Below are 19498 nucleotides of genomic sequence, written 5' to 3' on the forward strand. Positions count from 1 at the left end.
CTCTCTTTCTCTCACTATTTGGAGGCCTATAGAATATCGCGAGCAGCATAATCATACCTCTCTATGCTATACATCAGTAGAACCAATATCATCATAGGAGCAGGAGTATGCCATACAGCCCCTTGAGCCTGCTCCACCATTCATTAAGATCATGATTGACCTTCTACATCAACTCCACCTGCCCGTCCTATCCCTTAGCCTCTAAAAATCTACTGATTTCAGTCTTGAATCTATTCAATGACCAAACATCCACCGTCTTTTGGGGTAGAGATTTCCAAAGATTCACAAGCCTCTGAGTGAAGACATTTCTCCTCACCTCAGTCCTAAATGGCCGACTCCTTATCCTATCCTGAGATGATCCTAGTTCTGGACTCTTCAGCACGGGGAAACAGTCTCTCAGCATCTACCCTATCAATTCCTCTAAGAATTTTATACTTTCAATTAGATCACTTCTCATTCTTCTAAAACTCCAGAGAATATGGGACTGTTGTTTGTGATATACATAAATGATTTGGAGGAAAGTATAGGTGGTCTGATTAGCAAGTTTGCAGACGACACTAAGATTGGTGGAGTAGCAGATAGTGAAGGGGACTGTCAGAGAATACAGCAGAATATAGATAGACTGGAGAGTTGGGCAGAGAAATGGCAGATGGAGTTCAATCAGGGCAAATGCGAGGTGATGCATTTTGGAAGATCCAATTCAAGAGTGAACTATACAGTAAATGGAAAAGTCCTGGGGAAAATTGATGTACAGAGAGATTTGGGTGTTCAGGTCCATTGTTCCCTGAAGGTGGCAACACAGGTCAATAGAGTGGTCAAGAAGGCATACGGCATGCTTTCCTTCATTGGACGGGGTATTGAGTACAAGAGTTGGCAGGTCATGTTACAGTTGTATAGGACTTTGGTTCAGCCACATTTGGAATACTGCGTGCAGTTCTGGTCGCCACATTACCAAAAGGATGTGGATGCTTTGGAGAGGGTGCAGAGGAGGTTCACCAGGATGTTGCCTGGTATGGAGGGCGCTAGCTATGAAGAGAGGTTGAGTAGATTAGGATTATTTTCATTAGAAAGACGGAGGTTGAGGGGGGACCTGATTGAGGTGTACAAAATCATGAGAGGTATAGACAGGGTGGATAGCAAGAAGCTTTTTCCCCAGAGTGGGGGATTCAATTACAAGGGGACATGAGTTCAAAGTGAGAGGGGAAAAGTCTAGGGGGGATATGCGTGGAAAGTTCTTTACGCAGAGGGTGGTGGGTGCCTGGAACGCATTGCCAGCGGAGGTGGTAGACGCGGGCACGATAGCATCTTTTAAGATGTATCTGGACAGATACATGAATGGGCAGGAAGTAAAGAGATACAGACCCTTAGAAAATAGGCGACAGGTTTAGATAGAGGATCTGGATTGGCGTAGGCTTGGAGGGCCGAAGGGCCTGTTCCTGTGCTGTAATTTTCTTTGTTCTTTGTTCTTTGTATTCAACTCAATCTCTCCTCACTGGACAATCCCCTCAACCCAGGAATCAATCCTGTGAACCTCTGTTGCACCCTCTCTAAGGCAAGTATATCCTTCCTTAAGTAAGGAGACCAAAACTGCACACACTACTCCAGATGTGGTCTCATCAATTCCTATATAGTTGCAGCAAGGCTTCTTTACTCTTATACTCCAACCCCTTTGGCTAACATACCATTTCTCTGCCTAATTACTTGCCGTACCTGCAAGTTAACTTTCTGTGATTCGTGTAGAGAGGAATTTGGGTGTCCTTGAACACCAACGTATATTAGTCTTTCACCTTTTAAAAAGATTCTGCTTTTCTACACATTGCTTAAGTTATCTTGCAACAGTGCACTTGATTCCAGAGTGGAATACACAGCTTCATTCAGTAAGTATGCCCCTCAGTGGGATCAAGTTTATTATGGTTGGCCAAACACACTGACTGTTAAACATGTTATTGCTCTTACAGTGTCCACTGCGGCTAGTAACAGCTCACACAGACTGCCATATATGTCCACAGGAGTCATCTTGGTACTGGTCAGCAGGTATGTGAGGTACTCGCCTTCCACTGCACAGCCTTTCTTCACACTCTCATTCATCTCTTTGATTTTCTTGTTAACCAGCTTCTTGGCTGAAAGTTAAAGAAATACAATTCACAAGCCTGGTTCACAAAGGCAAGCTGTCAGATCCAGCAGATCAATGAGTCAGACCCTCAGACCCAGCAGACCAATGAGTCAGACACCTCAGACCCAGCAGACCAATGGGAGTCAGACCATTGGGTCCAGCAGACCAGTGGGAGTCAGATCCTCAGATCCAGCAGACAAATGGAAGTCAGACCCTTGGGTCCAGCAGACCAGTGAGTCAGACCCTCAGATTCAGCAGACCAATGAGTCAGACCCTCAGATCCAGCAGACCAATAGGAGTCAGACCCTTGGGTCCAGCAGACCAGTGGGAGTCAGATCCTCAGATCCAGCAGACAAATAGGAGTCAAACCCTCAGGTCCAGGAGACCAGTGGGGGAGTCAGACCCTCGGGTCCAGCAGACTGGTGAGTTAGACCCTCAGGTCCAGGAGATCGATGGGAGTCAGACTCTCGGGTCCAGTGAGAGTCGAATTCTCAGATCTAGGAGTTCAGTGGGAGTCAGATCTGGAAATCATGTCAGGTGTATATTTACCAACAGCCACTCACCACATCCATTCTAACCTATCTGCACCCTGTTTTCAGGTTATCATTAACCCATTTATTTTAACTATTAACCAGTTAATACTTGCTACAGGCCACATATACAGGAATGCAATAGTAAGACATTAGTGCATGTATGATTGTCACCAATCAGATAATATACCCCATTGTGCCTGACAGCTCTCAATTATTATCAGGGAGTTTATGCTATAACTGTATAAAACACTAGTTAGGCCACAGCTAGAGTACTGCGTACAGTTCTGATCACCACATTACAGGAAGGATGTGATCACACTAGAGAGGGGGAGATTTAGGAGGATGTGGCCAGGAATGGTGAATTTTAGCTATGAGGAAAGATTAAATCGTGGGTGATTTTAATCAAAGAAATCAAATTGGCAAAAGTAGCCTTGAGGAAAATTCATCGAGTGTATTCAGGATAGTTTTGTCGAACAATACATTGTGGAAATCATCAGGGAATAGACTATTTTAGACTTGTTAATGTGTAATGAGATAGGATTAATGAATGATCTCATAGTAAAGGATCCTCTAGACAAGAGTGATCGTACCATGACAGAATTTCACATTCAGTCTGAAGGCAAGAAACGTGTGTCTGAAACTTAAATAAAGGCAATTACAGAGGTATGAAGCAAAAGTCGGCTAAAGTGGACTGGGCAAATAGGTTAAAAGGTAAGATGGTAGATAGGCTGTGGCAGACATTTAAAGAGGTATTTTGTAATTCTCAACAAAGATATATTCCACTGAGAAAGAAAGACTCTACGAGAAGAATGAACTATCCATGGCTAACTAAGGAAGTTACGGATGGTATCAAATTGAAAGAAAAGGTGTACAATGCTGCAAAGGTTAGTGGTAGGCCAGAAGATGGGGAAATTTCTAGAAGCCAGCAAAGGATGACTAAAAAAAGGGATAAACTAGAATATGAGAGTAAACTAGCAAGAAATACAAAAACAGACAGTAAGAGCTTCTGCAAGTATATAAAAAGGAAAAGAGTAGCCAAGGATGAGGCTAGAGAATTAATAATGAGAAACAAGGAAATGGCAGAGACTTTGAAAAAACATTTTGTATCTGTCTTCACAATAGAAGACAATAAAAGAATCCCAATAATAATAGAAAATCAGGGGGCAAAACGGAGGGAGGAACTTAAACAATCACTATCGCTAGAGAAAATGTACTAGGAAAACTAATTGGACTAAAGTCTGACAAGTCCCTTGGACCTGATGGCCTGCACTCTAGGGTATTTAAAGAAGTGGCTGCAGAGATAGTGGATGCATTGGTTGTGATCTTCCAAAATTCCCTTGATTCTAGAAAGGTCCCAACAGATTGGAAAACAGCAAATGTAACGTCCCTATTCAAGAAATGAGGGAGAGAGAAAGCAGGAAACTATAGGCCAGTTAGCCTTACATCTGTCATTGCGAAAATACTAGAATCCATCATTAAGGAAGCAGTGGCAGGACATTTAGAAATTTGTAATAAATCCTTGTTGGCTCTGCTTGGTTGTATGAAAGGGAAATCATGTTTAGCAAAGTTAAGGGAATTATTTGAGGATGTAGTAAGCAGGCTGGACAAAGGAGAACCATAATTTGGATTTCCAAAAGCATTTGATAAGGTGCTATATAAAAAGATTACTACACAAGCTAGGAGGTCATGGTTTTGGGGGTAATATATTAGCATGGATAGAGGATTGGCTAATAACAGGAAACAGAGTGGGGATAAATGGGTCATTTTCAGGATGGCAAACTGTAATTAGTGGGGTGCCACAGGGATCAGTGCTGGGACTTCAACTATTTACAATCTATATTAATAACTTGGATGAAGGGACTGAGTGTATTGTAGCCAAATTTGCTGATGATACAAAGATGGGTAGGAAAGCAAGAGTTGAGGAGGACATAGAGAGCCAGCAAAGGGATGTGATGGGTTAAGTGAGTGGGCAAAAATTTTGCAGATGGAGTACAATGTGGGAAAATGTAAGGCTATCCACTGTGGTACATACGAACATATGAATTAGGAACAGGAGTAGGCCACTCGGCCCTTCAAGCCTGCTCCGCCATTCAATAAGTTCATGGCTGAACTGATTACTCCACATTTCCACCTACCCCCGATAATCTCCTACCCCCTTGCTTATTAAGAATGTATCTACCTCTGCCTTAAAAATATTCAAAGACTCTGATTCCACTGCCTTTTGAGGAAGAGAATTCCAAAGACTCACGATCCTCTGAGACAAAAAAATTCTCCTCATCTCTGTCATTAATGGGCGACCCCTTACTTTTAAACAGTGACCCCCGGTTCTAGATTCTCCCACCAGGGGAAACATCCTTTCCACATCCACCCTGTCAAGATCCCTCAGGATCTTATATGTTTCAATCAAATCACCTCTTACTCTTCTAAATTCCAATGGATACAAGCCTAAACTGTCCAATCTTTCCTCGTAAGACAGCCCACCCATTTCCAGGTATTAGTCTAGTAAACCTTCTCTGTACTGCCTCCAACGTATTTACATCCTTCCTTAAATAGGAGATCAGTACTGTACACAGTACTCCAGATGTGGTCTCACCAATGCCCTGTATAGCTGAAGCATAACCTCCCTACTTTTGTATTCAATTCCCCTCACGATCAACGATAACATTCTATTAGCTTTCCTAATTCCGTGCTGTACCTGCATACTAACCTTTTGCGATTCATGCACTAGGACACCCAGATCCCTCTGCATCTCAGAGCTCTGCAATCTCTCGCCATTTAGATAATATGCTTCTTTTTTATTCTTCCTGCCAAAGTGGGAAATTTCACATTTTCCCACATAATACTCCATTTGCCAGATCTTTGCTCACTCACTTAACCTATCTATATCCCTTTGTAGCCTTCCTATGTCCACTTCACAATTTACTTTCCTAACTATCTTTGTGTCATCAGCAAATTTAACAACCATACCTTCGGTCCCTTCGTCCAAGTCATTTATATAAATTGTAAAAAGTTGAGGCCCCAGCACAGATCCCCGTGACATACCACTTGCCAACCGGAAAATGACCCTCTGTTTCCTGTTAGCTAGCCAATCTTCTATCCATGCCAATATGTTACCCCCTACACCATGAGCTTTTATTTTCTGCAAAAGCCTTCAATATGGCACCTTAGCAAATGCCTTCTGGAAATCTAATTACAATACATCCACTGGAAAACGGGAGGGGGGGAAACGGGGGCGGGGGGGTGAGTTGGGGGAGGAAGCGGGGGGGTGGGGAAACGCTGGGAGCCACGCGCTTCCCCCCCCCCCACCCACTCTCTCCAGCCACTCGCTCCCCCCCCCACTGCCCCCACCCGCCCACTCACTCTCTCCAGCCATGGGTTTACATTGCATTTCTGTGATTGTTTGAGCAGCGCCATCTTTAGTCCTGGCAGCTGCCTAAACGTCGCAGATTATAGAGTCATAGAGTTGTACAGCATAGAAACAGGCCCTTCGGCCCGCCGCATCCATGCCGACCATAATGCCTATCTATATTAATCCCACCTGCCTGCATTAATTCCATATCCCTCTATGCCTTGCTCATTCAAGTACCTGTCCAGATGCCTCTTAAATGTTGCTACTGTTCCTGCCTCCGCCACCTCCTCAGGCAGCTCATTCCAGATACCCACTATTCTTTGTGTGAAAAATTTACCCCTTTGATCCCCTACAAACCTCCTCCCTCTTGCCTTAAATCTATACCCTCGAGATTGAGTCACCCCTACCATGGGAAACAGACTCTGGCTATCTACCCTATCTATGCCTCTCATAATTTTATATACCTCTATCATGTCCCCTCTCAGCCTCCTTCGCTCCAGGGAAAACAAACCCAGCCTATCCAATCTCTCTTTATAACTCAAGCCCTCCAAACCAGGCAACATCCTTGTGAATCTTTTCTGCACCCTCTCTAGCTTAATCACATCTTTCCTGTAGTGCAGCGACCAGAACTGCACACAGTACTCCAAATGCAGCCTAACCAACGATATGTACAACTGTAACATGACGTCCCAACTCTTGTACTCAGTGCCTCGGCTGATGAAGGCAAGCATGCTAGATGCCTTCTTCACCACCCTGTCTACCTGTGTTGCCACTTTCAGGGAACTATGTACTTGCACCCCAAGGTCTCTCTGCTCAACAACACTCCCCAGGGCCCTGCCATTCACTGTGTAATTCCTGCCCTGGTTTAACTTCCCAAAATGTATCACTTCGCACTTGTCTGTGTTAAATTCCATTTGCCAATCCCTTGTCCACTTTCCCAGTTGATCTATATCCTGTTGTAACCTTAGACAACCTTCTTTACTGTCCACTATACCACCAATTTTGGTGTCATCTGCAAACTTACTAATCATGCCCCCTACATTCACATCCAAGTCATTAATATAGATGACAAACAACAGAGGGCCCAGCACCGATCCCTGCGGCACACCACTGGTCACCGGCCTCCAATCTGAAAAACAACCCTCCACTACCACCCTTTGCCTCCTATCACCAAGCCAATTTTGTATCCAATTGGCTAGCTCACCCTGGATCCCTTGCGCTTGAACCTTCTGGACCAGCCTACCATGCGGGACCTTGTCAAAGGCCTTGCTAAAGTCCATGTAGACAGCATCCATCGCCCTGCCCTCGTCAATCCTCTTGGTCACCTCCTCAAAAACTCAAATTCGTGAGACATGATTTCCCACACACAAAGCCATGCTGACTATCCCTAATCAGACCTTGCATTTCCAAATGCATATAAATCCTGTCTCTCAGAATCCCTTCCAATAACTTTCCCGCCACTGACATAAGGCTCACCGGCCTGTAGTTCCCTGGCTTATCCCTGCTGCCCTTCTTAAATAAAGGCGCAACATGAGCCATCCTCCAGTCTTCCGGTACCTCACCCGTGGCTAACGATGATACAAAAATCTCTGCCAGGGCCCCAGCAATCTCCTCCCTTGCTTCCCATAGCATCCTAGGATACACCTGGTCAGGCCCTGGGGATTTATCCACCTTAATGCACCTTAATGATGCTTCAGTGGAAAAGGCTGTATTTGTGCAAGTGCCAGTACAGCGCCACCCAGTGGTTGCATTGTCAGCAAACACAGCCTTTCGAATAAAGGAGTTACATTCACTATTTTCCAATCTAACGGAGCCTTCCCCGAATCTAGGGAATTTTGGAAAATTAAAACTATCAACTATCTACTAGCCACTTCTTTAAACATACTTGTCAGCCCGCAGCTCCAACAATTTGTTCAGTACCTCTTCCCTGGTGATTGTAATTTTCTTGAGTTCCTCTCTCCCTTCCGTTTCCTGACTTACAGCTAATTCTGGGATGTTACTTGTATCCTCAATAGTGAAGACCGATGCAAAATATCTGTTCAATTCATCTACCATCTCCTTATTATCCATTATTAATTCCCCAGATTCACTTTCTATTGGACCAACGTTCACTTTGTTAACTCTTTTTTAAATATCTATAGAAACTCTTACTATCTGTCTTTATATTTCTAGCCAGCTTTCTCTTGTACTCTAATTTTACCTTCCTCATCAATCTTTTAGTCATTCTTTGCTGTTTTTATATTCTGTCCAATCTTCTGACCTGCCTCCCATCGTTGCACAATAACAGGCTTTTTCTTTAAGTTTGATACTATCTTTAACTGTTTTAGTTAACCACAGATGGCGGGTCCCCCCCTTGGAATTTATCTTTCTCATTGAAATGTATTTATTCTGTGTATTCTGAAATGTCCCCTTAAATGTCTACCACTGCATCTCTATTGACCTACCCCTTAACCTGATTGGCCAGTTCACTTTAGCTGGCTCTGCTTTCATGCCCTCATAATTTCCCTTATTTAAGTTTAAAATACTCTTCTTGGACCCACTCTTCTCTCCCTCAAACTGAATGTAAAATTCAATCATATTATGATTGTCGCTACCTAGGGGCACCTTAACTATGAGGTCATTAATTAATCCTAGCTCATTGCACAATACCAGGTCTATTATAGCCTGCCCTCTGGTTGGCTCCAGAATGTATTGTTCCAAGAAATTATCCCAAAAACATTCTATGTACTCCTCGTCTAGGCCACCTCTGCCCACCTGATTTTTCCAGTCTATATGTAGGTTAAGATCCTCCATAATTATCGCTGCACCTTTCTGACAAGCTGCCATTATTTCTCCCTTTTTAACCCATTTTACAGTATGGTTAATGGCCTGTAAACCACTCCCACAAGTGACTTCTTGCCTTTATGATTTCTCCTCTCTACCCAAACTGCTTCTATATCCTGGTCTCCTGAACTTAGGTCATCCCTCTCTATTGCACTAATACCATTATTAATTAACTGAGTTACCCCTCCCCCTTTTCCTAGCTTCCTGTCCTTCCTAAATGCCATGTACCCTTCAATATTGAGGCCCCAATCTATGTCATCCTGCAGCCATGTCTCTGTAACGGCTATCCAATCGTACTTATTTATTTCTATTTGCGCTCTAAGTTCATCTCTAAGTTTACTCCTAGATTTGTATGCTCTGTCTCTTCCTGTCACAGTCTGTTTATCATTTCCCCTTTTAATACCTTTCTCTTTTGCCTTGTCTCCAGTTCTTGATTTACCATATCTTCCCAAATTTGATCCCTTGCCCCCATATTCAGTTTAAAACCCTCTCTACTTCCCTAGTTATGCAGTTCGCTAGAACACATGCCCAAGCACAGTTCAGATGTAGACCATCCCAATGGTACAGCCACTACTTTCCCCAGTACTGGTGCCAGTGCCCCAAAACCGGAACCCACTTCTACCAATCTTTGAGCCACGCATTAATTTCTCTAATCTTATTTGCCCTATGCTAATTTACACATGGCTCAGGCAATAATCCAGAGATTATTACTTTTGAGGTTCTGCTTCTTAATTGGGTGCCTCGTTCCTCATACTGACTATGCAGAACCTCTTTCCTTGTCTTGCCTATGTCATTGGTACCTACATGGACCACAATGACTGGCTCTTCCCCCTCTACTGTAAGATCCTCTCCAGCCCTGAGCAGATGTCCTGAACCCTGGCACTGAGCAGGCAGCACAGCCGTCTAGACTCTCTTTGCTGCAGAGAACAGCGTCAATCCCCCTAGCTATACTGTCCCCTACTACCACTACATTCCTTTTTTCACCCTCCACTTGAATGGCTTCCTGTACCATGGTACCATGGTCAGGTTGCTCATCCACCCTGCAGCCCCCACTCTCATCCAAACAAACTGGAAGAACCTCAAACCTGTTGGACAATCACAAAGGCTGAGGCTCCTACACTCCTGCCCTCTGGGTCCCCTTACCTGCCTCAGCTGCAGCCACACTCTCCTGTCCCTGACCACTGACCAAATCAGAAGACCCTATCCTGAAGGGTGTGACCACCTCCTGGTACAAAATGTCCAGGTAACCTTCCCCCTCCCTGATGTGTCGCAATGCCTGCAGCTCAGACTCCAGTTCAATGACTCTGAGCCGAAGCTCTTCGAGTCACAAACACTTACTGCAGACGTGTTTGCCCTGGATCACACTGGCATCCAGGAGCTCTCACATGCTGCAGCCATGACGCAATACCTGTCCTGCCATCCTTAATGTGTTTCAATTAACTATTTAATTACTTTATTCAATTATTTATTTTATTTTCCTTTTTTTATATATTTTATTAAGCTTTCCACGCAGTCCTTTACTATTTAAAATTTTAGAATTAGAATGGACCATAATCACTTACCAGATGGTAGGAAGAATAGAAAAGCAGAATATTATTTTATATTGAATGGCAGAGCAGGCTTGAGGGGCCAAATGGCCTACTCCTGCTCCTATTTAATATGTTCTTATAATCGGATAGGTTGAGGTTGTTTTCTTTGGAACGGAGAAAGCTGAGGGGAGATTTAATGGAGGTGTATAAAATTATGAGAGGCCTCTAAAGAGTGAATAGGAAGGACCAATTTCCCTTAGCAGAGAGGTCAATAATCAGTGGGGGGGGGGGGCATAAATTTAAATTAGTTGGTACAAAGATTGGGGGGGTGGTGAGTGAGGAGGATTCTTTTCACCTAGCAGGCAGTGGGGGTCTGGAATTTTCTGCCTGAAAAGTGGGTGGAGGCAGAAACCCTCGTCTCACTGAAAAAACACGTGGATATGCATTTGAGGTGCTGTAATCTAGAGGGTTATGGACCAAGAGCTGGAATGTGGGATTAGACTGGATAGCTCTTTCTGAGCCAGCACAGACATGATGGACCAAATGGCCTCCATCTGTGCTGTAAATCTTTCTATAATTTCCATTTGTTAATTTCTATTAACTGGACTGTACTGGGCATCATTCGACTTTCACTGCCGTAGTTCTTAATATTGCCCGGGAGGCTTCTGGACGTGTTGCTGTTCATTTTTAAACTAAAGAAGACGAATCTCAGTGCAAATAACTTCATCTTACTGATGTAGAAGAGATAGTCCCACGCTGCTACAAACTGTTTCCAGTAGGGCAGATATGGCCATATTGCCTTTGGAAAGAAGATTATAAACGCAGAGAGCCGGAACATCTCAAACACAGCCTCGATGAACTTTTGCGTTTCCTCGGGAATTTTTTCTTCCAGACATCCCATCCTTGTTTCAAACAGTACAGTACAGATTGCTGGGAAAAGCAGAGCACAGAAAAAAAAACACATTGATAGAAGCAAATTGTAAACAGAGCATGAAACCAGAATTCATAAAGTTTTGATGTCAACATGGTTCATGGAACAGAGAAGGCTGAGGGGAGATCTGATTGAAATGTACAAGATTTTGAGGGGCCTGAACAGAGTGGAGGTGAAGGGTCTATTTACCTTAGCAGAGAGGTTAGTGACTAGTGGGCAGAGATTTAAAGTGATTATATTAAAGGGGAGATGAGGAAACTTCTTCACCCAGAGGATAGTGATGATCTGCAACTCACTGCCTGAAAAGGGAGTTGAGGCAGAAAGCCTCAACTCATTCAAAAGGAGTCTGGATATGCACCTCAAGTGCCGTAATCTGCAGGGCTATGGACCAAATGCAGGAAAGTGGGGTTAGAATGGGTGCAACGTTTTTCGGCTGACACGATGGGCCTAGTGGCCTCTTTCTGTGCCATAAACCTTCTATGATTCTATGTTGTTCTTCATGCTGTATTAATGTTTCTCCATTTTATTTCAGAGAGAATGTTATCACAGTTGCAAAATTGGATTGAATGATGCAACACAAGCAATGGCAGTTGTGTTTAAGTCTCAAAGTTTTAACACAATACAGTTCAAATTTTATGAATTTTGCTTTCATATGCTATTTGTGACTATGTCCAAGGCTAATAAAGTTTAAAGTTGCACAAGGACTGCATAAACACCCTCTACAGCATGTTCCACAACCTCAGGACATCACAAAGCCAATTAAGTAATTTGTTTGAAGTGTAGTCACTGTTGTAATGTGGGAAACAGGGCAGCCAATTTACAGCAAACTCTCAAAACAGCAATGTGATAAAGACCAGATAATCTGTTTTTAGTGATGTTGGTTGAGAGATAAATACTGGCCAGGGCACCGAGGAGAACTCCTCAGCTCTTCTTCAAAACAGCGGCATGGGATCTTTTATGTTCACCTGAGAGAACAGACAAGGCCTCAGTTTAATGTCTTATCTGAAAGACGGCATCTCTGACAGTGCAGCACTCCCTCAGTAGTTACACTGGGGGTATTAGCCTGGAATTTGTACTCAAGTCCCTTTCACTGATACCAGCTATTTATTTCCAGATGTTTTAAACTGAATTTAACTTTTCATATTGTCATGAGGGAATTTGAACACTCATGCTCTGGATTATTGGTGTAGCCGATGGGCCTCCTAGTCAAACAACATAACCACTACACTACAGTGCCTTAAACCACATAGTGGAATTACAAATATAGGAATTTCTGTAAATATTAACACTGTGTAAGTTAGATGGCTTGCTATAGAATAGTGTGGGAAATTCTTGGCTGCACAGTTCACAGTGGAGCCCAGAATCACTGCGACAGTGAAACCTGAGGTAACAAATCATAAAATCAGAGACTGGCTACTATACAGGAGGCCATTTGGCCCATCGTGTCCATTCCAGTTTTCTGCGAGAGGAACTCAGCTAGTCCCACTCCTCTGCCTTTTCCCTGTAGCCCTGTAAATCTTTTCCCTTCAGAGAATTAGCCAATTCCCTTTTGAAAGCCATGATTGAATCTGCCTCCACCGCACTCTCTGGCAATGCATTCTAGATCCTAACCACTCACTCTGTAAAAAGGTTTTTCCTCATGTCATCTCTAGTTCTTTTGCCAATCACTTTAAATCGGTGTCCTCTGGTTCTCAACAAGTCTGCCAATGGGAACAGGTTCTCCCTATCTACTCTGCCTAGAACCCTCATGATTTTGAACACTTCTATCAAACCTTCTCTCAACCTTTTCTTCTCTTCAGAAGAATAGCCCCAGCTTCTTCAATCTATCCATTTAACTGAAGTCCCTCATCTCTGGAACCATTCTTGTAAATTTTTTCTTCATCCTCTCCAGTGCCTTCACATCCTTCCTAAAGTGTGGTGCCCAGAATTAGACACAATCCTCCAGTTGAGGCTGAACCAGTGTTTTATGAATGTTCACTATAACTTCCTTGCTTCTGTACTCTATGCCTCTATTTATAAAGCCCAGGATGCCGTATGCTTTATTAACCACTTTCTGAACCTGCCCTTGCCACCTTCAGTGATGTGTACATATACCCCAAGTTCCTCTGCTCCTGCATCCCCCTTCGAATTGTATCCTTTATTTTATATAGCCTCTCCTCAATCTTCCTACAACAAGGCTGTGTCATGCTCCCAATACCAAGTCAGCTCACTCCTTCCTGTATTCAGATGTGCCCGACACAGGGATAAGGGAAGAATACAGCACAATGAAGGGAAAGAAAGCACTTATATAGAATAGGAAGGGCAAAAGGTTGGAAATATCCATGGGATCGTTCTTTGAACTGCAGCTTATGAAATGCTGAGGGAAAGCTAATTATTATCAGGGAGAGTGCATTACCCTTGCAAACAATCTACAATCCAGTTCAAGGTCCAGTTAACTGCTGAAACAGGGAGCTCAGTCCTTGACCTGTGCGTCTCACAGTCAGCATCTCATTCAGCTATCAGGCAGATCATGAATGCCCTTTTCAGAAGAGCAGGGACTACACCCACTTTGACATAGATGGACCTGCACTGGCACAGAGGGCACTGGGTTTTGACACCATTGATGGATTTCTTCAGGTGCAGGGCATCATTGACTGTATCCATGTGGTCATCAAGGCACCCAGTGACTGGCAAGTGAGATCCATCTACTGCCCCCATGTCCAAATATTCTGCAACCACAGCACAAGTTTCCTCTATGTGTGTGCTCACTTTTCTGGAAGTTGCCATGACTCCTTCATCCTCCGCCAGTCCAGGCTGCCTCAGATCTTCACTCCATCCTCCAAAGTGCATGGTGGCTCCAAGGGGACAAGGGAAACCCCTGGAAGAGATGGCTACTGAGGTACAGAAGTGAAACAACCAATGCCACCTGCTCAGCAGGCCTACCATTGAGCAGGCCTGCAGGTTTCTGAAGATGCAAATCTGATGCCTGGATTGGTTGGGTGGCACCCTCCAATGCCCTCAAGGGTCTCGGTTATTGTGGTGGTCTGCTGCACTCTCCTTAACATGACCCTCCAGAGAGGTGTGGACCCTAATGTCAGTGAGGCCCTGGGAAGGGCAGGAGGTAAGAGGAGGAAGAAAAAGGGGGCAGAGGGCAGATAACATTGAACAGACAGGTGCCCCTGCTGCACGACGGTGGTGGCCTCCTCCTGCCACTCTCCTTTCCCTCACGCCCTCCAGCATTAGATCAGGTGGGCATCGATCCCCTGTGACATCTCGCTTTCCTCTGGTGCTGTGGAAGGCAGGTCTCTCCCCCAGGAGAAGCAACAGCCTCACTGATGGTTTTCGTAGGAGTCTAAATGAGCTCCACACTTGATCTGATCCACTGGCTCTAAGAGGACAGGAAACCCGTCTCTATACCAACGCTTCCCACTTGAAAATTCCAATCTGAATCAGCTTCCCAGAGAAGGCATGTTTCTGATCCAAAACCAGACCCGGTTCCTGTTTACCGCCTCCAATTTGAAAATCCAGTCCTGATTGTCAGCGTGAAACATTGCCATGCACAGTTTTTAGGAACAAATCTATGGATCATTTTTTTAAAACTGGGATTATACTGGTCCCATTCTGACCTTTGACTATCCATCTTTTGGCCAATTATAATCATGTCTTTCTTGCTTTCTGCTGTAATGGCGGCTGCATGTGGTGATGCCGCAACTGCACTTTCCTCCCACGCACATGCATTGATGATACAGGCCACATACCTTAATATACTACATATTACAGACTCGAAGAGACCTAGCAGTTGGCAGGAAAAAAGACAGAAGCGCAAGGGGAGAGCCAACTGTGTAACAGCCCTGACAATCAAATTTTATCTGCAGCGCCTGTGGAAGAGTCTGTCACTCTAGAATTGGCCTTTATAGCCACTCCAGGCGCTGCTCCACAAACCACTGACCACCTCCAGGCGCTTACCCATTGTCTCCCGAGATAAGGAGGCCAAAGAGATTCTTAATCCTCATACACCTATAATCAACAATATCCATTTCATATTATTTTTCCTGAATTTCCTATCAAAAATGATTTATGCGGGGTGATACGACACCCGTATTTAATGGCATATTCTGGACGGTATGTGGGACTGTAGGGCCCTACCAAATTCACAGTCAAATTTTACAAATTTCACAGTCACAGCATTTAAAGAATCTTGAATTTCACATATTTAAATCGTAAATGTCCTGGTGTCGTAGCAAACCATGAAAAAGATCTATTTGAAACAAGAAAGGTCAAGGGAGGTTTCTGGTTTCAAATTGCATTTTTTGTATACTCAATCACCATTGTAAAAAGCTGACTACAAACAGGTCACATTCTTTACTCAGTGGGTTGAAAGTGAGCATGGAGACTCAAATGGGTTATTCTGAAACTTCATCTCCTCACAATGTGCAGCAAGAACATTCGGTCGGTAGTCCTGTCATAGTTTATTTGCAATTGAAAAGCAACCACCATTTTGGCATTATGTTGAATGAATACCCACAGTTTTGGGTGATCAAATTCTCCTAATGAGATGCTGACGCTTGAAAAAGCATCCACAAATTCCGTTGTAACCAACTGACGATTTTCTGAGCTCTGTCGACTTCTTAAAAAGAGATGAAATCATTGTTTATATTTTTGCGTGTTCATTTTCCAGTGGTGCAGTGTCAGATGCTCTCTTTCTGCTTTTGGACTCTAAGTGGCACTGAACTGTTGCCCACCATGTGTGATCCAATGAAACAGCGTAGCTTGTACAAAACTGTATTTTCCCATTGGCATGAAGAATTTGGCTTCCAAAATTCTTTCACTCGATGAGCTGCAGCCATGGTTATGGCCTTTGTTTGACTTTCTCCTTCTGGCATTCTCACTTGTCGGCTGTTACTTGAGACTGCTTCTCTCAAAACTGCACTTGAAGCCCTCCCTCATCGACCGATCAGCGAGTTGAGCCCTGTGTCTATCACTAAAATAAGCAAAGTTCGTAACATGCCCAGCAATCAGTGAGGTGAGCCTCGTGTCAATGAATAAAATGAGCAAAGTTCTCAAAATGGACGATTTCACAGAGGACCCGAGATTTCATGGTGTGTGATGCATTTTTAACGTCCATGAATTCAGTACAGCCCGACTAATAAATGATGAAATCTGGCATCTGTTTACTGCTCAAGATACATATATAATAAAAACACTGAGGTAAACTTGAACACTCCTCAATACTAATATCTTATACTCAACCAATGGGGAAAACTGCACATGCAGTTCACTTTATTTATTTTTATTTAGAGATACAGCACTGAAACAGGCCCTTCGGCCCACCGAGTCTGTGCCGACCATCAACCACCCATTTATACTAATCCTACATTAATCCCATATTCCTACCACATCCCCACCTTCCCTCAATTCCCCTACCACCTACCTATACTAAGGGCAATTTATAATGGCCAATTTACCTATCAACCTGCAAGTCTTTGGCTGTGGGAGGAAACCGGAGCACCCGGCGGAAACCCACGCAGTCACAGGGAGAACTTGCAAACTCCTCACAGGCAGTACCCAGAACCGAACGCGGGTCCCTGGAGCTGTGAGGTTGCGGTGCTAACCACTGCGCCATTGTGCTGCGTCAGAAGATACAGTGAATACAGAAAGACTTTCATTGGCCTTAGGAAAGTCCAGAGCATTTTACAGCCAACAAAGCACTTGTAAACTGCTATTATGGTTGTTACGTAGGAAATGCAGCAGCCAATTTGCGCACAGTAAGCTCCCACAAACAGCAATGTGATGAGGACCAGATAACCTGTTTCAGAGATCATGTTGAGGGATAAATCTTGACCAGAATTACCTTGCTCTTGTTTGAATTAGCAGGATCTTTTAGATCAACCCGAGAGAGCAGACGGGACATTGGTTTAATGTTTCATCGAAAAGACTACAGCACTCCCTCAGTACTGCACTGCAGTGTCAGTCTGGATTTTGTGCTCAAGTTTCAGGTGTGGGGCTTGAACCCACAACTCTTTGCATCAAAGGCAAGAGTGCTAGCAACTGAGTCGTGGCTGACACCTTAAAAAGTAAGATAGGGATGTGCTCTTGAGACTGAAACACAATAGATAAAAAATGTTGTATGATTGCCTTTAAGAGTGATGTCCCTTTAAGATTTTAGTATGCCAATGAACCAAATACCACGATGGAGTCATGTGACTCGAAGCCAGTGTCACTTTGCAACTGTGAACCCAGAGTAATGTTCTGTAAGTAGTTTGCTCTGTATTGTATAAAATAGTTTAGCTGTAATAAACCTGTTTGAGATCTTCAGCATAACTGGACTCCACGCATCTAATTTATGTTGCACCAGACAACCTAAAGAACTCATTACATGGTGGCATGTGAGAAGACCAAGTCTAAGTTGAAGACCACAGGTAAAACAGCTTTGAAATTGACCCTCCGACAGCCAAAAGAGAGAAAGTTCAATGAAATACTGGCCCCAACTGTAGAAAGAAAAGAGAACCTACCTCCAGCTGGTGGAAGACAGAGCTCAGAATGACAGGCTGCAAGTAAATCGGGTGAGTCATTGTGCCACAGTCGAGGGATCTCCATGAAAAAAAACAAGTTTTAAAGTCCTTAAAAAGATCAATGTTTTTTGAAAGACTCTGTGGAAAAAAAATGGGGAAGACCCGACTCCTCTGCCAGGCTGATCAAGGTTGGCACCATTACAGGAGGCATCCGATTGCAAAAAGCGCAGGAAACCCTGATCACTGCAGAGTTCACGCAGCCAAAGTTTTAAAAACTCATTAAACCACTCGAGCATGAAGAACAGCTTCCATTCAGGCAGCTACAGCTATATAAAAAAGCAATAAACCACTCAAGCGTGAGGAACATAAACAATTTTTAGCAAGAAAAAAGCAATTAACTGCCAAGTTAACTGCCATCTTCCATGCAGCTCACAAAAGCTGTGTAAACAGGCAAGCTTAAGTGCTGCAAGCAAGATAAACAAAGTGCACTGTCAAACACCTGCTCTTCTCAATCCAAGCAGCTAGTCTAAACAGAGAGTTTCTCAAACAGGAAACAGTGCAGAGTCATTGAACAAGTCTTAAAGCATGTTTTAAGCAAAAGAACAGCAGGAAGCTGGCTATCAAATGGAGCTGGTGATTGTCGCAGTATCCATTGAGGCGTTTCAGAAAGACCTCTTGGAGAGAAAGGAAGGTCACAGCGTTGATGCACTGGTAGAAGATGGCTGGAAATATGAAGCTATTGTAGCTGGACAACAACACGTACAGGCAGTAAGTGCAGCCAACAGTCTTCTTCTTCTTTGGCCTCCTTGTCTCGAGATACAATGGGTAAGTGCCTAGAGGTGGTCAGTGGTTTGTGAAGCAGCGCCTGAAGTGGCTATAAAGGCCAATTCTAGAGTGACAGACTCTTCCACAGGCGCTGCAGATAAAATTGGTTGTCAGGGCTGTTACACAGTTGGCTCTCCCCTTGCGCTTCTGTCTTTTTTCCTGCCAACTGCTAGGTCTCTTTGACTCGCCACACTTTAGCCCCGCCTTTATGGCTGTCCGCCAGCTCTGGCGATCACTGGCAACTGACTCCCAGACTTGTGATCAATGTCACAGGACTTCATGTCGCGTTTGCAGTCATCTTTAAAGCAGAGACATGGACGGCCAGTGGGTCTGATACCAGTGATGAGCTCACTGCACAATGTGTCTTTGGGGATCCTGCCATCTTCCATGCGGCACACATGGCCAAGCCATCTCAAGCGCCGCTGGCTCAGTAGGGTGTATATGCTGGGGATGTTGGCCGCCTCGAGGACTTCTGTGTTGGAGATACGGCCCTGCCATTTGATGCCACGGATTCTCCGGAGGCAGCGAAGTTGGAATGAATTGAGACGCCGTTTTGGCTGTCATACGTTGTCCAGGTCTCACTGCCATAGAGCAAGGTACTGAGGACACAGGCTTGATGCACTCGGACTTTTGTGTTCCGTGTCAGTGCGCCATTTTCCCACACTCTCTTGGCCAGTCTGGACATAGCGGTGGACGCCTTTTCCATGCGCTTGTTGATTTCTGCATCTAGAGACAGGTTACTGGTAATAGTTGAGCCTAGGTAGGTGAACTTGTGAACCACTTCCAGAGCATGGTCGCCAATATTGATGGATGGAGCATTTCTGACGTCCTGTCCCATGATGTTCGTTTTCTTGAGCCTGATGGTTAGGCCAAATCCGTTGCAGGCAGCCGCAAACCTGTCGAT

General features: G+C 44.2%; 1 protein-coding gene across 2 annotated transcripts in view; it reads right to left on the reverse strand.

Moving 5' to 3' along the window:
• cyp27a3 (cytochrome P450 family 27 subfamily A member 3) overlaps nucleotides 1-19498 on the reverse strand; it is a 69360-nt gene that overhangs the window by 18628 nt on the left and 31234 nt on the right. Inside the window, exons 4-5 of one of the 2 annotated variants that reach the window (XM_068034826.1) lie at nucleotides 11080-11277; nucleotides 1957-2120 (exon numbers count right to left, since the gene is read on the reverse strand). In XM_068034826.1, coding sequence (XP_067890927.1) covers nucleotides 1957-2120; nucleotides 11080-11277 — 362 coding nt within the window. The remainder of the gene's footprint in view (nucleotides 1-1956; nucleotides 2121-11079; nucleotides 11278-19498) is intronic. The other variant, XM_068034827.1, reaches the window with a different exon arrangement.

Source organism: Heterodontus francisci, chromosome 7 (genome assembly GCF_036365525.1).
Source record: "Heterodontus francisci isolate sHetFra1 chromosome 7, sHetFra1.hap1, whole genome shotgun sequence".
Lineage (NCBI taxonomy): Eukaryota > Metazoa > Chordata > Chondrichthyes > Heterodontiformes > Heterodontidae > Heterodontus > Heterodontus francisci.